The sequence below is a fragment of the Polypterus senegalus genome, chromosome 15 (genome assembly GCF_016835505.1).
Source record: "Polypterus senegalus isolate Bchr_013 chromosome 15, ASM1683550v1, whole genome shotgun sequence".
Lineage (NCBI taxonomy): Eukaryota > Metazoa > Chordata > Cladistia > Polypteriformes > Polypteridae > Polypterus > Polypterus senegalus.
In genome coordinates this window covers 47,440,596-47,467,010 of record NC_053168.1, presented here as the reverse complement: position 1 = coordinate 47,467,010, position 26,415 = coordinate 47,440,596, and the positions used below count along the sequence as shown (strand labels likewise).

Here is a 26,415-nt window from a genome sequence, read left to right as displayed (position 1 = left end):
CAGGCTAAGTGTGATAGGTAATAATGTTGAAACAGTTGAATCTGAACAGCATTCAGGCATGGGTAGATTTGTGGCAGATGAAATTTAAAGTAAATAAATATAAAGTATTACACACAGGAAGTAAACTTATTAGATCTTAATGCATGATGGGTTTGAAAATTGAACCTTATGAGAAGGATTTAGGAGTCATCTTGGATTTTATCACTATCAATTTCCAGACAGTGTTTACAAACCATTAAGAACGCTAACAGAATGTTACATTATAAAACATTAGCTGAAATACCCAGCGTTGCCCGGGAGGAAGATAAGGTTTTTTTTGTTTTTTTAATTGTTTGAGAAAAATATAATAAAAAAATGCTACTTTAAAAATAAAAATAAATTAACAAACAATGAAGACCCACTGATGTGCTTGTCTTGCGGTCTTGTATGCATGGTATCATCCAGTTGAGGCTTGGAACCGGCCAACTCTATTTAATTTCAAAAGCAACAGGGGTGCGGTGGGCTCAAACATAAACAATGCTGGCAGTCACCTCCAGTTCGCCCTCTGGTGATCATTTCGAGTTTCAACAGGATGATAACATGCATACAAGACAGTAAGATCACCCCCACCCTACCCTGAAGGGGGTGCATTAGGGTTGCTTTCACCCTACAGTATTTTTAGTCGACCAATAAAAAACAGGTACCAAGTTTTATGAAAATCACTCCAGCCGTTCGGAAGTGATGCTGGAACACCCACCCACACACACACACACATATTGACTTTTTATGTATATACAGTAGATGATGTGTAGAGTACAAGTGAAAAGAGGTTGTGCATAGGCTATATAATGTACTGGTAAGACCTCATCTGGAGTACTGTGTCAGATTTGGTCTCCAAGCTACAAAAAAGACATAGTTATGTTTCACAAGAGCAACTATACTGATACTGGGACTGAGAGGTATTAGCTCTGAGGAGAATTTCAAATTAAAAATGGAATTAGTACAGTGGATCCAGGCTGTTTCTTTAAAATAAGTTCAACAAGAACACGGGGGCACAGTTAGAAACTTGTTAAGGGTAAACTTTGCACAAGCATTAGAAATTGTTTCTTTACACGGTGATCCACAGGCACAAGGAATCAGTTACCAAATAGTGGGTTACACAGTAGGACTTCAGTGGCCTTCAATCTCAACTTGATGTTATTTTGGTTAAATAAGGTTGACAGGAGTGGCATGCTTTGTTGGACTGAATGACGTGTTTGTAAACATTTTCTATGTCTATAGATGCCCAGCACTAGACAAAGATAGGGAGAGAGGTGTCCTCTTGTACTACAGAGCACACCCATTATTTTCTGCTAATTATTCCTGATCCTGTAATTATAAGACAAAGTCCAGGTAAAGATGTCAAGAGGCTAAAATGTCTCCCAAGTGATAGGAGAGAGGACATTAGACAAAATGAGTAGAAGTGAGAAAATGTTCCCCTTTTAAGTGTGAGATCTGGCAGGTCTGTAAAGTCCAGTCATATTGTAGTCCTTTCTCAAAATAGGTGGCAGCACATGGCTTGCAGACAGTGCAGAAGCTGCCCTGACAGATCTGCCATTTTAAGTTCTGCTACTAAGGACTCAGGGCTGCAGGAGGGCACTGGCAATAGTTCTAAATTTGTTCCCCCAATTAGTGAAAGAGGGGCCACCCCTGCTCTAGAAATAATCACAGGCTCAGTAAGAATCGACACTTTCTTTTTCAGGAGGCTCAATTAAGTCGAGAGCCAGCAAAAGAGACTGGCCCAGGTGTACTGCCATGGTTTCCAAAGGAAGAGAAACAGGAGGTAAGAAAGAGTTTTGTGGTTGGTAGGTTGCCCTGTCTAGAATGGCCCATTCAGGTGGCAGGATTTTTTTGGTCTTTTCTTTTGTATGTTGTGTTCTCTCTGTTTTTTTCCTCTTAAGTGTTTTAGCATTTTTGGCATCATCCTGTTTGATGAAATTGAAAAAAGATAATTCTCTATTTATACTTCATTAGCAAATGATTTTTTAAAATATCTTTGCAAGCTCTTTACCCCTCTAGAACAGACCAAATTACCCCATGAGGTGATAATTATTCCCTTTATTTTATTGCAGTTATTCTTAGATCCATCATTTGGAACAGCTGGCAGAATTTATTTCTGCTGAATGTTTCACAAAATGAAAAATTAGGTGGAGGCAGTTGTCTTTGTGTTTTTCATGTAGGTAAACAACAAAAATAATGAAGTTCTTCATGCAATAGCCCAGAGGTATGAGGTGCTTACTTGACTAGCTATAGTTGAGACCTTCAGCCTATTCAGCACAAAACAGCAATGAATCTCTTTAATGAATCTATTAACATGGAAGGAATCATCTCTGCCTCCCAGTTTCTTTACAGACACAGAATGACAGTTCATTGTCACATGACTGACAATGTTTCTGGCAAACTTGTCAATCTTGCTACCACTAGCTAGAGCAATAACATGCTAATGACAACAATGGTCCCTATGAACATACCAATAATACATTCTCTACGGTTTGCTATGGGCCATGTGGTCCAGAACTTGGAAAACAAATGAGATATTTATCCTGTCCACAACTCAATGCATTAGTCTACATATACTGGACATACTGTATATATTAGCACACATTTATCTTTTAGGTTATACAGTGTGCTTGTAGTTAGAGCACCAGCCTTAAAGAACCAGGAATAGGAATCTTTGTTCAATTCCATTCACTGTCTTTGTGGAGTTTTCAGGTTATCTTTGTACTTCAGCTTGCACCAACATGTCAATAATAAACAATATACTGTATCTTATGTAAACTGTAAATGTATATTTACCCAGGACAAATGAGTTCTAGCTTGTCTTATGATGGACCTTCCAAGGTTAGTTCCTGCCTAGGATGAACTGCTGTTGACACAGGTGTCAGCAACTCATTTTTCATTATTTGTTTGTTTCTAATTTTACCTTAATAATGTGAAGTCATCATTGGTGCCATTGATTTCCGAATACTTTTCCTTGGGTGATTTTTGTATTTTATTTCTCTGGGATGTGCCATTTTGTGTTTCTGGTTTTCATGTTTACCACTACTTTGAGTGTCTTGTAGCAATGTTATGTATTGTTCGGCACAAGATTTACATATTATGTAACCCATGATGTCATGGATTTCGACCCACCTTCTTTACAAAGGCATTTCAGTTCATCAGTTCTCTTCCTAAGACATACATAACATGATGCTCTATGAAGAAGAAGTCTAGCAGTGGTGTTGTACTTGTTTAGATTTTGACAGTTGAACCATGCAGTTTTTGACAGCTATGATTGCAGAGTCTTTATTTGTGTTTGAAGTGGTTGACAGTCATATAAAACAATTTAACCTAATTTGCAAGTACTGACAGTACTTGCAGTGTTATCTGATCTCCTACATTATTGTTTATTTTTCACAGAGAATTTATTTCTGTTTGTCATGGGGTGTAGTAGCATATAAAAGAGTCAGCAGCAGGTTACTTGTGCAAGGTAATCAAGCATGCTGTGTTCAGATGTGAAAATGTTATTGGCAGCCTACTGAACTCAAGCCAAATAAAGGAATTAATAAAGTTGTGAGTGTGAATAGTTTAGTTAATAATCAGGCATAATTTAAGCCAGCACAACCCAGTACAGTATATAATCAACTGATTTTGCCACTTTACCTCAGAATGATATCCACATCCTGATTATGAAGGCAGATTATGGCATGAACAAAATGATACCCTCAGAGCCTCTGGAAAAAAGGTGTTATCCTCTGTCTTCTCTAATGTTGTGAGAATTGCCCAAAATGCAGTCAGAGCTATACTATACCAATAGAGTACAGTTGGGACAGTAGTTAGTCTTCCCAGAATTAGCTCTCTTCCAAACTCTCACCAGAAGAAAGACATCAAGTTTACCTTGAAGTCATGAAGAACTGTAAAACTGCAGTGGTTGACTCCACTGTCTCAAACCTGCCTAATCTTCTTTACAATCACAGGAGGGGCAGAGTCCATCTCGGCAGCATCAGGAACAAGGCAAAGGCAAGAACCAACCCCGGACAGAACAGCATTGCAGGCCAGACTCGGACACACACCTGGCTCATTCTTACTGGGCCAATTTAGTGTCCCCAGTCAATGTAAGAAGCATGTCTTTAATGTGGGGGGAAACCGGGAATATACAGAACAAAAGCTCATCTTACAGTATATGCAGCATTTGTTAAAAATCTGGTGACATTCATTGTGAATAAAACAATGTAGCAAATCAAATGGGGAAAATACTTCTCTCAGCACTGTTTATGCTGTAATTCATAATCTTAATTATTTTTTATTAGTGACACTTTATCTGTGTATAAAACTGCATATCTGTCCTTCCAGTATATTCAGCAAGACACTCACCACATGGGGTTGATAGTCGTTGATGAAATTCTACTTTGGTAACTTTTTATATGTACAGTAATATGCAAAATAACATTTTTCTGTATCTCAAGTTTACTTTGCGTGCAGCATGGTGCAGTAGTTAGGGATGCTGCCACTGAATCCTTACGTTGAATCTCATGCCAGTCCTCAGTCAGTGGGGAGTCTGCACATTATCCTTATCTCTCTGTGGATTTTCTCCCCATCCCAAAGACATGTGTATGTTAGGTTAACTTGTTCTGTGAGTGTATGTAAGTGAGCCCTTTAATAAACTGGCCATAGGTCCAGACCCTTGAAATTAGATTTGAGAATGTTATTTTGTGTTAAAGTAGACATCCTCTGCATATAAGCACATGGCAATAAATTAAACTTCCACTTTAATTTGTGATGCACCATGCAATGCATATGTCTGTTATATGCCATTTGGTCTGGGATTTGTAAAAGCAGTGTTAATGTTCGTGATGTGCCATCTGTTGGAATGACAAATGCAATGAATTTTAATAGTACAAATGTTTGTGACGCACCATTTATTGGAATGGCAGAGACACAGCAACCAGACACTGGGACACAGAGACGCTTATCCTTTTATTAAGGTGAATTGTATGTGAGCTTCTGTTTTCAGTGCTCTTACTACAGTATGTATTTAAATTGTGTTACATCACAAAACTTCATATATATATATATATATTTTTATAACTATGAGAGGCAGTGTTCTTGACATAATGCTTAACTCAAGGGGCTTTCATTGATCCATGAATGATTTTCCACACATTGGACCATTTTCTGTGTTTGCTCTGCGGTGCTGCAGGGTACAAAAAGATATGATGTGACATTTATTATTTTTGAAAGATGTACAAGTGCATTCATCTGTCAACTTTCCACAGTGTTATTTATTTCCCAGATAAATGTATACATTTTCAATAGATGCAAACAAAGAATCTACAGGAGCATCCAGCAAGAAACCTTTAGCAAGCAAACGAGATCTGATTGTCTTATGATGGGAATGGTGGTACATTTGCCACTTTTTATTACAGAAATAAATGAATAGCATTGAAAAAATTCATCTTGCACAGAGAGTGGGAGAAAATGATGGATGGTAGGAGACATAAAAAGAAAAGGGAGGACTTTATGAATAAATGATTATTACTGATTGGAACTCACAGCGGTAAAGAATTTCATCATTCAAGTTGTATGACAAAAGTGGAAAAGGAGTACCTCACCATTAACACCTTATGCCATTCATCTGCTCTGTTTATGACCCATGGCAGCTTCTTCATATACACACTTTAAAACCTTGGTATAGCCCCACTTTAGATTTTAGCCGCCGTCAGTGACGTTCACAAAGGAGATACTAAGTTCCAGAAATAAACTGAACTTAAGATAATAAATTGCATCTAAATTTCAGGTAATGGGTGGCTCACTGGCATAGTGGTTAGAGCCGCTGCCTCAGCCACCCTGTCCATGCAGGTTACTCATTCTCAATGAGTCTGCATGGGTTTTCCCTAAGCGCTCCAGCTTTCATCCCAAAGACATGCAGGTTAGGTGGACTGGCAACTCTGTACTGGCACAGTGTGGTTGTGCGCATACGTACGGCCTGTGGTGGACTGGCAGCATGTCCAAGGTTGGTTCCTGCCATTCACTTAATGCTGCTATGATAACGTCCTGTGCCACTCCCCCAACCTTATACATTTTTTAAGCAGACTTAGAGTGGAAGGATGAGTGGGGAGAGGAATGGGTACAATCTTAAAAAATAAAGATGCCACAGTGGTTCTAAATAACAATGCTATAGGGAAACCAATTTTGATTCCCAAAAGAACCATCGACATGATATTTACAGAAAGAACTTTTACATATTTATATCCTTAACAGGCTCCATAACCAAAAGTAACAGATTTATTAAATAAAAGTGGCTTCTTGATTTTTACTCCTGCTGTTGACAGTATCCCTGGCTAAGTTCAGGTTTTCTTGATCTGATAGTCTCTTACTAGGTTCCTACTATACGTTACATATTTCTGTTTTGTCCACATTTTTTAAACCTTTTCAAAGGCCAAAGAACCAACCACATATGCTAAGAACATTTTCCAGAATGAAATCGTTCTTTGTCTTTGTTCTATGAGGATGTGCACAACTCAGTAAAGTGCCATTTTGAAAGCATTATTGTAAGAGTGTAATCATATGCCAATTCAGTGCCAGAGTGTATGTTATTATTGAATCAATTCTAAATTATTAAGCCACTTTTTCATTTCAATTTACAATGTACATGTTGTTTTATAACTTCCTGCCACCTGTCCAGAAGATCAGATGTTTCAGCAAATGAGTGTTTCATTGTTTAAAATATCCCAAATGGCATACAACGCCTGTGTGCAAGTTGCTTTTTATGTTAAGTTCATTTTGTTTTATTTTAGCCATTCTTGAAAATTGGTAAAAATGCAGGTATATGAACACAAGGCAATTCATTCTGGAGTGAAAAATTTCAAATTTTGCAAATGAATAGGGGTATGAGATACTAATTATTGACCATCCATCCATTATCCAACCCTCTATATCCCAACCACAGGGTCACGGGGGTCCGCTGGTGCCAAACCCAGCCAACACAGGGTGCAAGGCAGGAAACAAACCCCGGGCAGGGCGCCAGCCTACCACAGACTAATTATTGATTCTCCACATAAATAGTGCCTAGTTTTTGAGTTAGTAGTACTAAGCACTACACCACCGTATCATGTTTCTTGTATTATGATAAAACTTTAAAAGTATGATGGAACATTGATAAAGGAATGTGTCAGCTGCAAGATCTGTGGATTTTGGATCAGTACTTGTTGAACCTTTGTGTTTTGTGTGGCTCTGCTAAAGGAAAAGTGTGGTGTTTGTCAAGTTGAAGTTATTTCTTCACAATCATCGTATATGTTAATTTGCCAAATAAAATTGTGTTCTAAAGTGAAGCACCTCTTATGAATTTTAAAAATAACTGGTCTGTTCTTATAGCTTACAGTGGGACTGAAAGGTAGCAGGTGAATGAAAAGCCTGCCAAATACATCCACTTTGAAGTAGCAAAGATTTTGTAAGAAAACATGTTGTCCACGTTTATGAGGAAGCCTTGCCATAGCAAAAGGAAATCAGAAATCATTATTTTATCACAGATTCTTGGAACTGATTTTCTTGAGGTAACAATGCATTTCCCATTCGCTTTTCTGCACATAGCCTCCATCATGGGTGGAGTTATGATAACCCCAAAGACCCCTGCACCAAGCATTCTGGTGCCTACTTTTCATCCATTACATTAGTATTATTATTTTACATAACCTACAGAGCAAGTGTCAGAACAAGTAGCAGGAGCGAAAAGAGCACATAAGAGTTTCATTGTACTTTGTACAATTAACATTAAATCATAAGAACAACATTTTTGAATGAAGAAAGTCACTGACACTCACTAATATCAATCAATCTATAAACAGCACAGGAAGTGATTGGACACTGACGCTGTGAGGCAATAATGACACCTCTGCTCTACCCCTCTACCTATGCCTGTCTGTGCTAAACTTACTAAACTTCAGTCTGGTTAAATTTAGGTAAATTGGTTGTAAGATATTAGACAGAACACAATAAAGAGTTTGGGGTCCAACCAGTGATCTTTGTCAAAATAATGAGTCATAGACATCGTAAAGGTTTGGGGCAGCCACCCATATATTGTTTCCTGGCTGCAAAAGTTGATTTAAATTTGAATAGAGATGTTCACAGAGCAGAGTCCAAAACAGAACTGGTTTGTATTGAGGCAAGATGGCAGTTTTAAAGGGCAGTATGGGAAATTACATCATCGGGCCTGGAACCGGAAGTGAGGTCATCGTGACCAGAAGTGATGACGTCATCAGTACTGGAACTGGAAGTGACATCTTCAGGACTGGAGGTGACGTCATCAGTCTTGCCTGAACAGGAAGTGACATTTTTGGGACCGGAAGTAGTGTCATCAGTGCCGCCAGAACCATGTGGGATTTCCTGTGGATGGATGGAGAGAGACAGTGAGCACACTCCACCGCCCCCTGGTCTGGCGTAGAATTACTATCGTTTAGGCCCTTCAGCTGTTTCCCAATCGCACGTGTTTGACACTCTGTATAACTGAAAAGCAGAAAAACAAGCAATAATTGCAAAGGTTGCCTTTTCAGATGGGAGTTCCATAATTACCTGACTTCAGAATGGCCAGACTCCCCATTATATGTCCTTCCAGCAGGAAGAGGTGGGTCCAGGCGGGCAGACACTGGAAGTGACATCAGAGATGTTGCAGCTGCCAATCATCTGGTCTGCAGGTAGAGGAAGAGAACAGGCATTAGAACACAGTGCCAACCCCTGGAGCGGTGAGAAATCAAAAAGAGCCCTTAAGCTGTCCCCTATGTGCACATGCATGACATGGCGGTACTAAATTATCCATAGTCTGTATATGTTTGCATGTTCGCCCTGCCATAGACTGGCACCCTGTCTAGGTGTTGTTTCCGTCTTACGCCTGATGGTTGCTGGTATTGGCTACAGGTGCCCTACAAACCAGATCTGGATAGGAGGCCTAGGAAGATGTGGCTAAATGGATGCCTATAGTATCTGTTTAGTTCTTATCACTTGACTGCATGATACATACACACACTCTGTCACTGAAGCCCACGTGTGCATTATCAGTCCAACAGCAGGTGCCAGTATCTTTGTGAAAAAAATATACAAATATTGAAAGAATAAAAGCAATTGTAAATGTGAGTTTTTCAGTTATTTTTTCTGGTTGCCTACAGAACAGAGACACCAACATTCAGTAATGCCAATAATGGTGCTTGGCAGTGACTTTCCAAGGTGAATTCACAGCCCTCATGCTGAAAGGGTGCCACAGAGGAACAGGGTAGCAGGTGAAGTGAAATGCACATTCTGTCTCCTTTTAAAATGGCTGAATCTCATGGCAATGGTTTGTTTTTTGATCTTATTAAATACTTTGAATATGCGATTTTGTAATATGCATGTAATCTAAAGAACACAGATCATTACTCAGTAATATGTTTGGCTTAAAAAATTGACCTATTGGGTAAGTTTTAAGATTTTTCTTTATAATGGGACTCTGGGCTAGTTATTTTTTTAAGTTTGTAAAATGTGCTTTAATTTAGAACACAGTTTGATGTGGCAAACTGTTATATACATAAGTGTGAAGAAATAACTTTGACTTGAAAAAATACCAAACGTATCCTTTCATTTCCAATTTCATACACTGTATTCTAACACAGATCTGTAGCCTTTTTAGAAACAGAAATTGCCAAGTACTAATTAGACCTAGTTGAATCTTAATTTAAACACATTTCTCCTTTCTATTTTATACACATGTAGGAGTTTACAGCAGATATGAGCATAGCTGCCCCATTGACTAAGTTTCCTGGGTTTGAATCCCGTGCCTAATTGTTCTGATTGCATGCACTGGTATATTTTGCTAATGTTTATATAGCTTCTCCTCTTATAATGCATAGTTTTTTTTTTCCTATATCACCAAAGACATATATGTGATGTGGATTATTGAAACAGTGATCCCAAAAAGGCTCAGTGTTAGTGGGCCCCACAGTGGACTGGTACCCTACCCAGGGGTTATTCTTGCCTTATGCTCAATTAAGCCTATGGCCCTGAATTGGATTAGGTGGGTTTGAGAATGTTTTCTTGTGTATTTCGATTTTATACTCTTCAAGAGGTTTTTTTTTTTATAATGTATTGTATTTAAAAAATGTCATTTATTTAACTTGGCAGGATACAAGGTGTGAATATAATTCACACAGAAGAACAAGCATATTGTAGCTGGCAAAACAGTAAAGTAGTGAGCAGTAACAAATACTGTAGATTGCCAAGGGCTGCTCTTATTATATTTGCCTACATGTTTGTGCCAGTGTGTCGCAGAGCACATTTACTGCAATCCAGAACTTTTTAGGTTAATCTTTTAACCTCGTGCAAATGTCCTTAAGAGGTTAAAAAGGAATATTGTAAGAAAAGTCAAAGGTAGAACTTGCACAGTCCACCTTGATGGTGTTCATATGAGAGTTCAAAATGGGGCTCTGGGGCTGTGAAGCAGAAGTGTTACTCACTGTGCTGCCTTCTTAAGAACAACGATATAATTCTTAGTTAAAATTATCACATGAATGAAGTGAGAAACAAATGACACGCTTTTTGTGTAAGTGTGTTATTTCAAAGCATTTGTTTCAATAAATGTATAGGGTGGTTCAGATCTAATTATGCAATTTTCATTACGCTATGTGACGATGCAGGTTCGACTCCATGCTCCCATTGCTGTTCAGGAGCCCTTCAACCCAACACCCGTCGGTAATGTCACCAATGAGCTAGACAGTGGAGGCAATAACAATTGAGCAAGGGGATGGTATAAATGTGCAAAGTGCTTTTATTAAAATTGTCATCAAACAAAAACAGTGTTCAATAAATAGTGCTGTGCAGTTCAAAATTCTTCAATAAATCTATACTAATAAAAGGCAAAGCCCTCACTCACTCACTCACTCACTCACTGACTCACTCACTCACTCACTGACTCATCACTAATTCTCCAACTTCCCGTGTAGGTAGAAGGCTGAAATTTGGCAGGCTTATTCCTTACAGCTTACTTACAAAAGTTGGGCAGGTTTCATTTCGAAATTCTACGCGTAAGGGTCATAACTGGAACCTATTTTTCTACATATAATGTAATGGAGTTGAGTTAGAGATGGCCGTGGGGGGCGGAGTTTCGTGTGACATCATCACGCCTCCCTACGTAAGTACGTAGAGAACAAGGAAGAACTCCAAACAGCGATGAGCACAAAACGCCATTTCACAATTGAGAAGGCAGAAAAACATTATGAAGCAAATGATGCATACAAGCATATTCATAAGTACAGCTACTGCGGAAACAAAGCACGGCGTGAACCGTAAGTTTATATTAAATTAAGTTCATAGACAGGCTGCCACTAGCGTTTGTAATTTAGTGCCTGCCCATATAAGGCCGTCCATCAGCGGCAATCCAATACAAACACTGCCGGTAAATATTCACGTGTGAAGGACTGTGCTTATGCAGAGGAAGATGAGATGGTCAGGGTGGTGTTTGGCACAAACTCATTGAAACTGCGAGAGAAACTTTTAAGTGCCGGGTCTTAGCTGACATTACGAGATGGCACCAGCACAGCTGGGAACCTTCGATGCAAGAACACCAAGCGGCTCACGTGAACTGACGCAGTGCACAGACAAAAAGCAACAGTTCCAAAGAGTGCTGAACAAAACCAATTACACAATTGAGAAGGCAGCAAAAAATATGAAGCGCCTGATACATACAATCATATTCATAAGTGCAGCTACTGCGGAAACAAAGCACACGGTGGAAAAAGTGAATGTCCCGCTAAAGGAAGACAGTGTAAAACTGCATGCAGTTTGTCACATCTCAGATAAAGAGGAAGACGAGCTGTTTATTGATGCAGTAAGAAACTAATCGATGAATGAAACCTCTTATCTTTACAACGATTGACAAACACGGAATGTAACTTGAACACAACACATCGCTACAAATACGACCCTGATTGAAACAAATAATGATAATCAAATCCTTGATGACAGCAACATTCAATAACACTCACAAAACAATTACTGTATATTGACAATCATGTTACGTTATTTTTAAAATGTTCCCTTTTCTTTTTCATAACTTCTACTTCTCCACTGCGATACGCGGGTATATATATATATATATATATATATATACCCCGATCTACAGTACATAATCTCGCATAGACAAGCCACACGCTGTGGCTAATTGTAGAGTCTTAAGCCTCTAATGCGAAATTGAGGTTCGATTCGAGAGGGATGCACTGAGTATGTACGCTGCTACCGATTCATTTTACCTTCGATCTCCTTGGTTTTGGGACGTATGAAAAATATTAGGTTAACTCAGAATCATGTTACGTTATTTTTAAAATGTTTCCCTTTATTAGCACAAGCACAGCTGAGAAGCTTCATGCATGTACTCCATAACGCGTTAAAAATAACGCATTTAATCACACTTTCAATTCCAAGCAAGCGGGAACTTTTGTCAATGCATGATTTCCTGGTACATCCATTACACTGATGCACACATCACAGCTACAAAAATGTTAGAGTCGGAATAAAGCGCGTTCCTACGACTGATCATTTCGACTACCCGCGAAGCCTTGATAAAAGCATGGTTTTGTGCACACTGAAAAGCAAGCAAAATTAGATGCATTACAGAAAGCGGACTTTGTGGCTCTTACTGGGGATCATTGGACTTCCGTGACCGTTAGTAATTCTAATTACATCTAATTACAAAATGTTCAATGATCACACTGTTTTAGCCTAATGTACAAAATAATTTTGGCTAATGTTACTCAGAGTTTAAAGATTAAGTTGGTCAAATTACCTTTTATGTTTCTGACTTATTTTTTAAGAAGAAAAACTGCACTTTATGTTGAAATTTTGGTTATTATTATTTAAAGACAATACTATTCTGAAAATGTACTTAAAGTACTTAAACTACCACTTTATTTTAAGTCTGCCCAATTTTAACCAGGGATGATATTTTTGTTTCTGTTTTGAATTCAAATGCAGTTTAAAGGCTTTTTTTCAGAAATTAAAACAGCTTCAGTTTACAATATTCATGTCCATGTCTATTATTTGATTCTGTCACCCACTAAAACCCTTTTAAATTAAAAAAAAACATTTGCGATTTGGGGCAAATTTCGTGTCGATTACATACGATTAATCAAGATTAATTCTTACACAGCCTCTAATTAATTGGATTAATTTTTTAATAGTCCCACCTAATATATATATATATGTAGATTTGTATATATATATGTGGATATACAGTATATATGTAGATATGTATATGTGTATATACAGTATGTATATATATGTGTGTGTGTATATATATATATATATATATATATATATATATATATATATATATGCCAGCAACACTCATGACAATGACAAAACAATTACAATGTTACGTTATTATTAAAATGTTTCCTTTTCTTTTACTTCTCGCTGCCAATCAGGTATTTTGCTATATATATATATATATATATATATATATATATATATATATATATATATATATATATATATATATATATAAATATATATATACAGATATATATAAATATATATATATATAAATAGATAGATATGACAACAACACCCATATCAATGACAAAACAATTACATTAACAATAATCTTACGTTATTTTTAAAATGTTTGCTTTTCTTTTTCATAACTTCTTTAACACACTACTTCTCCGCTGCGAAGCGCGGGTATTCTGCTAGTAATCCAATAAAAGAAAAATGTGGAGGTTAAAATCAATAGAAAAAACAATCCTTAAAAACAAGGTGAAAACGTTCATACAGGAAGCAATCTTTAAAAACAACAAGCTCAGTGTGCTTCTTTCTTGTTGGCATTAGCGTCTCACCTGCTTCTCCCGACTAGGCTTTGCAGCAGGCGAGACGATCTCTCTGCAGCTGCCCTTTTCTATTCACTAACACAGGTCTGGAGACCTCCCGATCCTGGCTTCGGTCTGGCACTCATCCCAGACCTGAGACTTCGACTCCTTGCTCTCCAGGATGCCCACACCAAGGACTGCAACTCCAAGCCTTGCGACTCCCGCTGCCTTTCCGGTCTTCTGAGGCCAGTCGTCTTTCCCTGGTCACTCCCACTACCTGATCGCTCAGCGGGAGCGACTTCAACGTCAACACCTGGGTGTCGGCCTAACACCCAGTTTCCTCGCAGCTGCCCACGAGCGCTCGTTCGCTCGCCCACACACACGCACCGTGTGTCTCTCTCTCTCTCACTTGCACCGACTTACTTGCTCCCTCGCTCCCTGTAACCTCCGTCCTCTCTTTTTCTCTTTTCTTTGATCTTTCTTCTTTCCCAACTGACTCGCGCTTCTTTTATATTGCGAGGGGCCATAGCAGCTGCAGCACATTAGCCACGGGAACAATCACGGATGTGGGCAGTCCCTCACCTGTGCACTCGGTGAGAAACGCCCACACCGCAGATCGCCCACTGGCTTGCTATGGCCCAACACCCCCTCACTAAGCCTCCGTGAGTGCGGTGATTATTTAAAAAATGGCCTTTGCTGAACAAGCTGTGGACCCATAACACCACACGCTATAACTTAGTAAGTTTATTACATAGAAAATTCACAAAAAAATTATTTTTGTTGCCGATAGATGGCAGCACCTGCCCTGCATTCCAAAATGGCAGGGAGGCGGTTGTCAGTCGAACAGCGGGTGCGATGTGTTCACCTTTTCATAATTGTATAATTAGATCTGGACCACCCTGTATACTTGATTAGTGCCCAGCATTCACTAGATGAATACTACATTGTCTCCATGCATGTTAGAGGGATATCGATATGAATAACTGCATCACATTTAGATACTCCACAATACCATGATGGGGCCTGGTGGTCTTTTAGCCTTGGAACACTTAAGGTCTATTTTCTCTGAAGTTCACACTAGCTGGATGTTTTGTCTTCCTGTCCTCCCTGGTCATTCCACCATAGTATTTGTTATGGACACAAAACTTTGTCATCATTAAAGAGAAAAATTCTGTCAAAATTCAGTTGTAATTTATATTCAGTTTTATTGTTTTTTTTTCCATTTTTACCATTTCATTATTTGTATTTTTTATACAAATAAATAAAAACTGTTTGTGAAACACTTTGACCTTCGTCTTTATATGAGAATATGGTATATACATTGTCATGGACGGTTGGGAGGCTGTAGTAAAGGAAGGACTGGGGGAGCAGATGTGCACAGGGCACTGCCTCCCCTGGTGTGCTAGAATGCAGCCTCCTGGGTTGCAGTGGCACCTCGGATTCCCAAAGTGCTCCATGGGAGTTGGAGTTTGGCACAGCCCTGTTGATCTCTGTGGGGGCTGCCAAGGGGAACTGGAGAGCCTTACTTTCGGCTTCCTGAACACCTGGGAGTAGTTCCAGGTAAGGCTGAGGGGCCACCTGAAGTGCTACCAGGTGTAGCATAAAAGGCACTCCCTCACTTCACTCAAGGAGCCAGAGTCAGGAGGAAGAGGGACGAAGCTTGCTGGAGGAGGAGTAGTGAAGGCAGAAAGACAAAGCGAGAGAAAAAGAAGGAAGAGAAGAAAAGTGCTGTGTGATGTTTATTGTACTGTTCTTGGTTCTGGTGGGAGACGCGTAAAAAGCGTTTCCCACTTGGAAACAAACCTTGTGTGTTGCAGAGTCTTGTGACTGCGTCTGTCTGTGTTGGGGTTGGAGAGCTGGAGTGCCCCCTGGTGCCCACAACATTAAATAAATGTTGATGTTATTGTTGGAGGGATATTGCAAAACTCAAAATAATATACATTTCTGAATGTTTTCTGCTGTGCATTTTCTAAATTTCCCATAATGGTAGTTAGATATCTACAATTTCTTATGATGCTTGCAACTTTTGAGTCAAGTTTAGAATTGTCATCGTAATACTGCTGCTGTAACACTTGACAAACTGATTTCATCGGGGCAATACATTTGGTGGCGGGTTCATCACTTAGGCTTCACAGTGCCTCACTTTTTAAATGGCAGCCTAAAGCTCTGGTCAAATATTGTGCATGTTTTGCACATCAGATGGAGAATCCTGTACATGTGGGTTATTTGAATCCAAAAGCGCTACCAGAACTATTGAAGCAATGGCAGTTTAAAGGAAAAGGTTTGACTCTGACTGGCATTTCAAAAAGGCATACAGTTTAGGAGCACAGCTGCTGGTACAGCAAACTGGTTTTTGTTCTCTATTGACTGATAGCTGTTGATTCCTCTCAGATTATTAATTCACTTTGTATATTAATGGCTGTTAATTCCAATTTAGATTTACTTTTTAACTTTGTGTTTTAGTGTTAGATTTATTGGCATAAATTTCACAGTTACAAATGAAAGACATGAAAAGAGGGTAACCTTTTGAAATCCTTTACAAGCACTGGGAAGAAGGAGCAGGGTGTTGAAAATGTGTTGGCTTTGCAGATAATGTTCAAAGTTGCTCTGTGTTAACAGTATGGGGTTGAAATATTGTGCTGACTGGTATTATGCCAGAACTGTAATTGGATGGCAAATGCTAATGATAAGAGAAAAAGTAAAATAGATTGTAGCATATAAGAGTTATCTTGCAGAAAAACTAAGGTTGCATAAAGGTTTAATTATATCATGTAATGCACACTGGTAAAGCTTCCGTTTATGCAATACTGTAGGCAACACACAAAGCAGTGTGCACAGATGAGAAGAAACTGCATTTTAAAGTCCCATGACACATGTCCGTTTAATGTCATGGATAAAATTGCTGTTTTTTTTAAAGACACTCATCCATAAAGCATAGAAAATTGCCAAAAGTAGTGCTTTTTATTATGAAATAACAGGTCTCTGATTGGAAGCTTATTGAGGTTTTTTCTAGTGAAATCATTAGGCAGGAAGCACAATTTAGGGTGTTGTACTTTAAAGCTGCAAGGTTGCCAGTTTAGTCCCCACATGTGACTCTTTGTGTGACCTTGTGCACGTCACTTAACTGGCCTGTGTTTCAGCTCTAAAGAAATACATGGAAAAGTATAAGATTATAACACTTCTTTTTGTAGGAATGTCTGCTAAGTGTACAGTAATAATCCTAATCAGTAGCCTTTTTGTGAAACCCTAAAATCCAGAACGGCTGATACAATACATTATGAAAATTAAATTAATTATATTACAGTACCATGCATTCATTTTTTTTGCCCCCACTTATTCAGTTTGTAGTTGCAGGGCCTGACCCATCAGTCCTAGTCCACCACAAGGTGCACTTTCACACTAATATCTACCAAATTAATATCTTCCCGGAGAAAACTGGAGTATATGGAGAAGTTCTTACATAGTCATGGGGAGAACATGCAGACTTTACATAAACCCTGGGGCTATGAGGTAGCAGTGCCAACCAGTGCCCTGTATTACTGCCATTTTTTAATGCAATCACAATTCTACATAGAGTTGCATCATGCAGTCACGCCGTGCACAGGCTCCTCTTCGGTTCATGGCTAGAGTGTCTTCCGTTTGGAGCCTGCATTTTCTTCTAGTGTTTGCCTGGTTTTCTTTGAGAATACTGTTTTTCTCCCACACACAACTTTTGGTGAATTGTTATGAGTTATGGCTCATAGCTCTGGCAACCATTACCCTGCACTTACACAATGAAGTTCAGCAATTCATGGTCACTGACTTCAGCATATGAATGTCTCATCCCAATGCAGTTTTTAAAGGCTTTGGCAATTCTTACATTTTTCTCACCTATTTGTTATTGTGCTACTTTGCCCATCATGCCTGTTCTTTTGTCAGTAACTTACACCACTTGTGGCAGCCTTTGCTCTAAGAAAAGTACATTAAAGTGGCTTTATAAATGATGCCAGTTGTGTAAGGGGTGATCTGCAGATGGCCATTGTTTGTTGTAGGAGTTGCCGTTTGAAGGGTGAACAAAACTAGAATAAAATGGAGAAGCTGACAAAACTGAGTAACTATTCTGTTTTATTTGGAATGTCAGGAGTTCAGAAGACATTATTAAAGAATGAATTTGGGTGCAGCTGAGGTGGCACATTTCCAAAGATTTGGGTTTTGTTTCTGTGTAGAGTCTGTATTTTTTTCCCTTGTGTTTAAATTGTGCTGATGTGTATGTGTGTAAGAGTGACTGTGAGTGTCAATCAGTCTGGCATTGTTGATTCCTGTCCATTGCCCAGTGCACTGCCTCTCCATTTTCAAAAAATCTATTACAGTAACTTTTGGGGATCCCTTTCTTTGACAAATAGACTGGTAAGAGAAACACACTTAAGAAATCTCCGCTAAGCCATGAGTTCTGCATTTGTGCTCAGTGTTTAAGTCAAAAGGGAAAAGTGAAAAGGACATGACATTTGATGGCAGAATTAGGAGTGACATGTGCTGAAAGAGCTTTGACCTTGTACAAACACAGAGTCGGCCATCAAACGGATGCAAATTGCTGGGCTTGTCTGCAATGCTTGATTGTGTGTGTCTGTTCTCAAGATAGAATGTGTTTGAAAAAATAACCCTGAAGCACTTCTCGAGGAAAAGTCTATTAGCAGATATTTTATTGTGTGTGTGTTTTCTTGAAGAGACAGTTAATGTCTGCACATGACTGATTAGACTAGAGTGCTGTTCCTTTGTTGCCAGGGAAGAGGTTATCACAAGACTCTGTTACCTATGGTAAAACACAAAGGAGAGGTCAGCCGTGAAGCGTCTGCTGTTCTGCTTTGACTGATTATTTTATTTCATACACTAAATTATATTTGGCAGGGCTGATGTTGGCAATTTACATAGAGGCACTTCAGACACCATTTCACTCAGGTTACCTTTATGAATGCAGGAGCTTCAATAAAAATGAAGTTTGTTTGAAGAGATTGCCTTTTTTCATTTGCTTGGGCCTTACCAATAATCAATAGAAAAGGCGTTAGTGCAGGGTCTCCTGGTCTTGGCTCAGTGCCTACAATGTTACATTGCTATCAGTGTCAGAATCCTTGTAAAAAGGAAACAATTGCTTGTATAGCTTTGTCGTTTAACCCTTTCTGACAGGAAGAATGCCAGTTTTCTCTTATGTGGCTGTCTCACACCCTTGGTGTCCTGGCTTTGCATTTGTATGTTTTCCATATGCTGTATCTCTATACAGTAGGTTTTTCTCCAGGAATTGTGGTTGTCCTCTTACATTTTAAAAAACAGAAGTTAGGTCAGTTGGACACATACTTACTTATTCATCTTTGTGAGTGTACTATGTCCGGCAGTATCAGTAGCAGTGGTAATACTGTCACGTGACAATTGTAGAGTGAAATTCTGACATCCGTGTCTGAACAACTTGCAGCATGTCACCACTGTCCAGAGTGATGTTAACATGAAAGTATTAAAACACACTTAACTTCATGTTATTTGAAAAAACACAAATCACCTACCTGATGTGCCCAATAGCTCCAATTTACACTTGCTCATGTACCTAACAATGTACCAATTGAAAGATCCAGACTTTGGCACCCCATAATACTGAACCTGGATTAACTAGGTTTGAAAATGGATAGACGGATGGATGAAAATTGATGCTGATTTGTTTGTAAGATCATAGAAATCACATTTAGTCAGTTTTGGTCAATCATGTCTTTCTAAAAATCATCAATATACATTGTAAGGTTTAAACCAATTAGCACATTATCTGGAATCGGGGCAGAATCTGTTGAATCTGTGCTCCAGCATTCTGGTTTTAAACACCACGCCTTGTCATTGTCTGTGTGTAATTTAAATGTTCTCCACATGTCTGCTATGATTTTTCTCCTGGGTATTTTGCTTTTCTTCCCATATTCCTGAATGCATGTTAGGTTGACTGGCAAATCTAAATCGACTCCATGTGAGTACAAGAAGGCCCTGCTATGGTGTGGCAACCTATCAAGCACTCATTGCCCCTTGGGACTCTGATTTAGATGCAGCAGGTCTGAGAATAGTATAGTTTGATCTGAAATGGGGCATAAAGTGGCACAGTGTTTAATTAGATTCCTGGTCTGGTCACTGTAATTTGTACATTTCCATATTGCCACTATGTCTGTGTAGAATCTCTCAATATAAAATCCAAAGTTTAATTGCTGACTACAACCAGTATAGGCAGGATGTGAGTAAGTGAATGTTTCTTATGACTACCTACTGCAGCATGTCATCCAGTTCTCACTTTGTATATGATATTCTCTGAATAAGCTCTGGTTCTGTGCAATGGGTATATAAATGGAGTGATCTACAATAAGCTGTCTTGTAGGAAATAACTAGTTTGAACAAAGCTGAAGAGGCTAAATTTGGTCCTGCAGTCTTCTTCCATTTGTCCGGTTAAGTCAAATCAGTTTTTTTTGTATAGTGATCGTGCCTGAGTGGTGGGTCAGATCACTGTAACAAGTTCACACGTAAAATGCAGATAAAAACTTTATTTTTATGTTGGAGCATTTCATTACTTTTAAAGATTAGTTTAAGCACACAGTAATTAAGCAACTTCAGAAGGATTCACACAAACGTCTACTACCATTATTGTCGAGATATGGTTTGTTGAAAGTGGAGGAGAGGAAAACAAAAACTCATGTCAGCAGCATCCCTAGAGAAAGTAAACCTATGAGGGGTCCCATTTGCTAGCTTGCTTTTCCAGTTCACTGTCACAAGAAATTACACTCAACTTCAGGCTTACTGGCCTGTGTACAGAGTACAGTGAAATAAAGGAACCAACCCTGAACAGGTCGATTTACACTGAAGCAATCTGGAGCCGTTGTTTAACATACACATCTTTAGAATATAAGTGGAAAAACTGATTACCAAACGAAAACCCCACACAGCCATGGACAAAAGGTGCATTGTCCATACAAGCAGACTGAAACCCAGGACTCTGGATGTAGAAGGAAGCAGTGCTACTGTGCCAGCCCTCCTGTAATCTCTGAAGTAATCATCTTCGGATTTAATGTATTTGAAAGCAAACAAAATTATTGTAATGCAAGAATTGATTAAAATTCAGTCTAATTAAGCAAGAGATTCTTTTGCATTCCTTATGTATGCAGTGAGTCTGAGCAAACTGCAGTCCTCCAGAATTAAATCCCAGGAAATACTTAACATGTAAAGAGTGTCTGCTACAAACTAGCAGAAATACTAGATAAGAACATCAGAACTGCTTTATAAGGGGAGATGCAGGATTGAAATAGTTATAAAAATAAACTCTACATTACTAACATAAACTCACCTGTATTTAATGTCTTAATGAGGAATTGAGCAGCATGTCAAACCTTGAAGGTTGCTGAGGGTTGTGTTGATGTTACTGGTATTCACAGTAGGAGGTGTTTCATCTCATAGGGCTCCCTGGATATCATTGAGAGGAGTCGCAGAGCACGGCTTGATGGCAACTTCAGTCTGTACCGGGAACTGAGAAGAATGGCTGTGAGGTCAGATAAGGAGGCGTTTGTTAGAGGAATCTGTGAGCAAGTGACACACCATCTATGGTCTAGTGACCTGCTTACAGAGGATTCAAAGCATTTCGCACATCTGAATCTGTTCCTCAGAGACTTGCAGTCAGGGCAGGTTATGGAATGTTCCTTATGGATGATGCTGCAGTTGTGACCCGCCGGGCTGGCTACTTTGAGTAGCTTTTTAATGCTGATCATCCATTTAGGATGTAGGACATCCCTGTTCTTTATGGTTTTTGGGGCTGATTCTCCAGTTAACTGTGAACTATCTAATCTCATTGAGATTGCATAGGTGGTGCACCAGCTGAGGGAAGGGAAAGCTGCAGGGATCTGTGGTACCTGAGGTGAACTTCTCCAGGCTGGTGGTAAGGCTGTCCTCCTGGCATTGTAAGCAATCTTTCCTTCCATTTCAGAGACGGGCATCATCCCAACTGACTGGAAAATGGGACTTGTCATCCCTATCTGGAAAGGGAGCGGTGATGCATGGATTGCAGCAACTATAGGGGATAACACTTTGTTTTAATTGGGAAAATGGTTCAAGAGGTTAAAGAGTAAGTAGGCAAGAATCAGAGAGAGAAGGTTCGATATTTTAGTAAAATTTACTTATTCAATTATAGCAACATTCAAATACTTCTTCAATTATAGCAACATTCAAATACTTATAATGCAGTGACAATAGACATATAGAAACAAGACTATGCTTACAGTAATATCAAAAGACCCAGAGCCATCATCCTAGACCAGTAGACTGAGGGAGCCCACTTGTCAGTCTCGTCAGAGGATCAACTCGTGAGCCTAGTCCAATACCGGGCGGTGTGCACGTTCCCCACGGTTGAGCTTTCAAAGAAACTGAGGGCGGAACCTTCCCTTATATACTAATTGAGTGTCCTTGCCCAAAAGCGGCTTACGTGCAAGCAGTGTATACAGAAGTGATCAGTTTCAGTACACACCCTTCCACGGGACACGGTGTTGTTTTTCCTCTACTTGGCCTTGAGCGAGACGGTGCCTAGTACCAGAAGACACACAATAATAAGCGTTGCATGCAATGAAGCCCTCAAGTGAAAAACAACTCCTTACATAGCCTTGGCTGTATCTTTAGAACATTCCTGGCTGTTTTCGAAAAACAAATCCTTGCAGCTGGTTTTGCACTGAAGCGACCAACGCACTTCTGCACTCTTTATTCCCTCCTCCCGTCATAGAGAAAATTACCTTCCATTACACACTTCTTTCCCTGCTGGATAATGCCCTGGCTAGGTTAATCCTCAGTAGGATATCTAATCTCTTGCTACCTACCAGTGACCAGAGCAGTCTGGTTTTACGTCTAAGAAGTATCCCGTTGACCCCATCCTCGCACTGAGGGTTCTCATCGAGCACAAATGCGAATATCACAGAGTTTCTTTGCAGTCTTTGTCAATTTTTATAAGCTGTTACTCTCAGTTGATCAAGCTGCCAAGTGGGACATCCTGAGACTTTGTGGGATCCCCTGAAGTTGCTGGATATCATGGCTGGCCTGTGCACTGGTATTGTGAGTGCATTTTTTCCAGTTGATTCTGGGGTTCGTCAGGAGTGTATTGTTGCTCCTACCTTGTTTAGTGGTTGCATGAACATGAGTGTTGGGTAGGGTTGTGGGGTCCAGCAGCTGTGGGGCATCTGTTGGTGAAGAAAGATTCATTGATCTTGACTTTGCCAACGATGCTGTGATCTTCGCAGAATCAATGGAGGCTTTGATTGGGGCTCTCCCGAGACTGAGTGAAGAGTCTGTGTGTCTGGGCTTGCAAGTGTCCTGGTTAAAAACAAAGATCCAGGCCTTTAATGACCTCTTGGGCACAGCCATTAGTAATGTGTCTGTGGAGAGAGTGTGGACCTTGTGGAGAGGATTAATTACCTCAGCAGTGACATTCTTGTCTCTGGTGATTCTTTCTATGTAGTCATGTTGGGAGAGCATGGGGAGGTCATGAGGGGGTGTGTGGCGCTTCTGCTATCTTTGCAAAAGGATGAAGGTCCAGTTCTTTAGACTCCTTGTGCTTCCTGTCTTGCTATATGGTTGTGAGACATGGACGCTATGCAGTGACCTGAGATAAAGACTGGATTACTTTGGTACTGTGTCTCTTCAGAGAAACCTTGGTACCACTGGTTTGACTTTGTGTCGAACGAGCGGTTGCTCACGGAGTCCCAAATGAGGCACATTACTTGCATTGTGAAGTAGCATCAGTTACAGCACTTCAGCTATGTTGTGCAATTCACCGAGGGTGATCTGACCCACAGAATCCTCATTGTTGAGGACCCGAGTGACTGAACCAAGCCAACGGGACACCCACATACGAGGGGGACCCAAAAATAACCGGAAATATTTTTAAACATGTTTAATTTAATTTTCTGTACAAACTACAATTAGTCTCCTTCAAAGTACTCTCTATTGGCGGAAATACATTTATCTAACCATTTCTTCCATTGTTCGAAACATTTTTTAAATTCGTCTGAAGTAATGCCCATTAATGCTCTGGTCATTTCTTGTTTTACCTCTTCGACATCAGCAAAACACCTTCCTTTCAAGTCTTTTTTCATCCAAAGGAACAAAAAGAAATCACACGGAGCTAAATCCAGTGAGTAGGGTGAGTGGTTCAGGGTTATCATACCGTTTCTGCAACACTTTTTTCAAGAAGAAAACAAAATTTCACTGCCACGCGTTGCTCACGATAATCGCCCATTGTAAAAAAACGACGCTTGCACAAAACTACTTTTACAAAAAAATTCACTGAACACAAGCACAACCTTCCAGATTGTTGGCATTTGGCAGACTGACTTGTGAGGAGTGTAATTAGATCGCCCTAGCGGCCCAACCACGTACTACAAGTTCCAACCTAACAACAAAATTCCAGTTATTTTTGGGTCCCCTCTCGTATCCCCCGACTCTAGTAGATAGATGGTCATTTCTGGAGGGTGGGACTAGACCGTGTGTGTGCCTGGGAGATTACTAACTGGCATCCCAAGCTGTTTTGTCATGTGATGGTGTGGCAATGCGCTCTACCAGTGCATCCTCCACCGACTGACCTGGCCTTAGTCACATGCTCTGGCCCACATTATACCTAAACGGTTTGTTTTGAACCCACAGCCTTCAGCATTCAATGCCAGATGCCATTAAAAATCTGTCTTGCCCCCATTCTGAGTTTGTACACTAACTATAGTAGTAAAAAAACAGATTTGAATGTTTGGTTACCAACAGACACAATAGCTTTTGTAATTTGTTAATTTTAAAGTGTGCCTATTGAATATGTCAGCTGCCCAGTTTTGTCTCTTTTCTGATACTTTACGGCAGTATGGCTTTTTGAAAACTGTCAGATGTTTACAGTTTTGACGGTATGAACATTCACTCTCGGACAGAAGCTTTGAGTTCAGTAATGAATATATTCTGACAATAAACCATTTATTGTTTGAGCACTAATTCTTCAATTGTTGTGCTATTTGTGAATTAAAGCTGAAATGTATTAAGCCATGTCTTGCAAGCTTGTATTCAACACAACAATAAAGGTTAATTAAGAATTTACTGGAAGTGGAGTTTATATCTCTAGGGAGCCTAAAGCAGTTCCTGTTGTAAAGTTTATTGCACTGCTCTTTTTTATTAAAAGAAAAACTGGGAGAAACTCTATATTGCAAAGCAAAATGATTTTCCTTAGCTCAGCAAGTCATTTGTGGTATTTGTCAGAGGAAAATGTTTTATAATAAAACACATACAGTGGGTAAGAGCGAGGCGATGTTTCAATAAATTGGCTGCACATTGCAAATCTGATGTACATGTTGATTTGTGTGCCTTAAATCCTAGCTTTCTTATATGACGTTCACATGGAAAATTGTTTGAAGGGTGAGCAGCTGCCAGATTCCATCTCTTTTTCAGCTTGAGTTAATTTCTGTCGTGATAATATGCTTTTTATTTGGACTGACTTCCCATCAAGTGGTGGCTCCATTTTTAAATTTCTTTAGATCTGAATGAAGCAATTGAGTGGTGTTTCATTTGGGACGGATTCCTGCTTTCATCTTGTTACTGCTAAATAAAGATTTGGTACTCTGTTCCCTATATTAGTAGAACTGGATTCAAATAGGTAAAACTAAAATAAATGTCACTGTGCTATGTACACATATGCGGGTGTATTCACAGGCGTGTGTTTGAAGGCTTTACTGTGGTAGCAACCCACTTATGAAGAAAGATGTCAAAGAGTCCAAAGTGTACAAAAATTGACAGACGTGTCATATAATGCAGTGCAAAAGAAGACTGAACAGATTGAGAGCACAAAGTAACTTTTGCTAGGATTTGTTGTAAAGTGAAAAGAATAGACCATTGAATCCTAGTTTAATCAAATTATTTATTGATTAATTAAATATATTAAATACATTTATTAAATTAACTACAACATGCCAAAAGTCAGACATAGGAAGACATTAAAGATATGTGGAACTCTAAGTTAATAGCTTATGGAGTAACTCCTAGAGGCCATACTTCAACAACTAGTAAAGTTACAATGCCCACTCTAAAGAAATGCAAAGAGTAAGAAACTCAAAAACAAAAGTTTACTCTGTCCTTTAAAGTAAATTTGGCAAAACTAAAACAGATACAACTATTATAAAATAAAAAAAAATGTAACCCTCTCCCCACAAACTCAGTTTTTTCAATGGAAGGCCTCTAATAAGAGGAACTCAGCGCCTCAGCAATTAAACTACGACTAATGTAGTTGTTAAAAAGGGCAGCCTCGGGACTGCACTGGTGGCAGGATACCTGCACAATTTGGGGACACCACTCCACTCGGAATCAACGTCTAAAACTGAAAATAAGAAATACATAACCATTAAGAATAAAAAGAGACAAACTGTGCTGTCATTGGTGACCTCTGGTATCTATTTAGTTCCTTTAAGAGGGCCAAGTCACCATTACAGCCTTTCTTGCTGCCTGTTTTTTTAATGGGACATTGTTGTACTTGCTGCCCCTGTCCGTGTCAACATGCTGATTTCTTTTTATTTGTCTTTTAAATTTCTGCCATCCGTTCACT

At 39.3% G+C, this 26,415-nt stretch overlaps 1 protein-coding gene and 1 long non-coding RNA gene across 7 annotated transcripts in view; one reads left to right on the top strand and one right to left on the bottom strand.

Annotated features, from left to right (window-relative positions):
* chn2 (chimerin 2) overlaps window positions 1-26,415 on the top strand; it is a 517,847-nt gene that overhangs the window by 207,195 nt on the left and 284,237 nt on the right. Inside the window, exons 2-3 of one of the 6 annotated variants that reach the window (XM_039736388.1) lie at window positions 1,721-1,801; window positions 3,975-4,112. The exons of 3 other annotated variants lie outside the window; for them this stretch is intronic. In XM_039736388.1, coding sequence (XP_039592322.1) covers window positions 1,721-1,801; window positions 3,975-4,112 — 219 coding nt within the window. The remainder of the gene's footprint in view (window positions 1-1,720; window positions 1,802-3,974; window positions 4,113-26,415) is intronic. 2 more of the 6 variants (XM_039736389.1, XM_039736390.1) reach the window with 2 other exon arrangements.
* Window positions 8,113-21,267, bottom strand: LOC120515421. Its single transcript, XR_005630654.1, has 3 exons — window positions 21,157-21,267; window positions 8,566-8,681; window positions 8,113-8,379 (listed from the first exon to the last, which is right to left on the bottom strand). It is a non-coding gene; the product is annotated as an uncharacterized LOC120515421 (long non-coding RNA).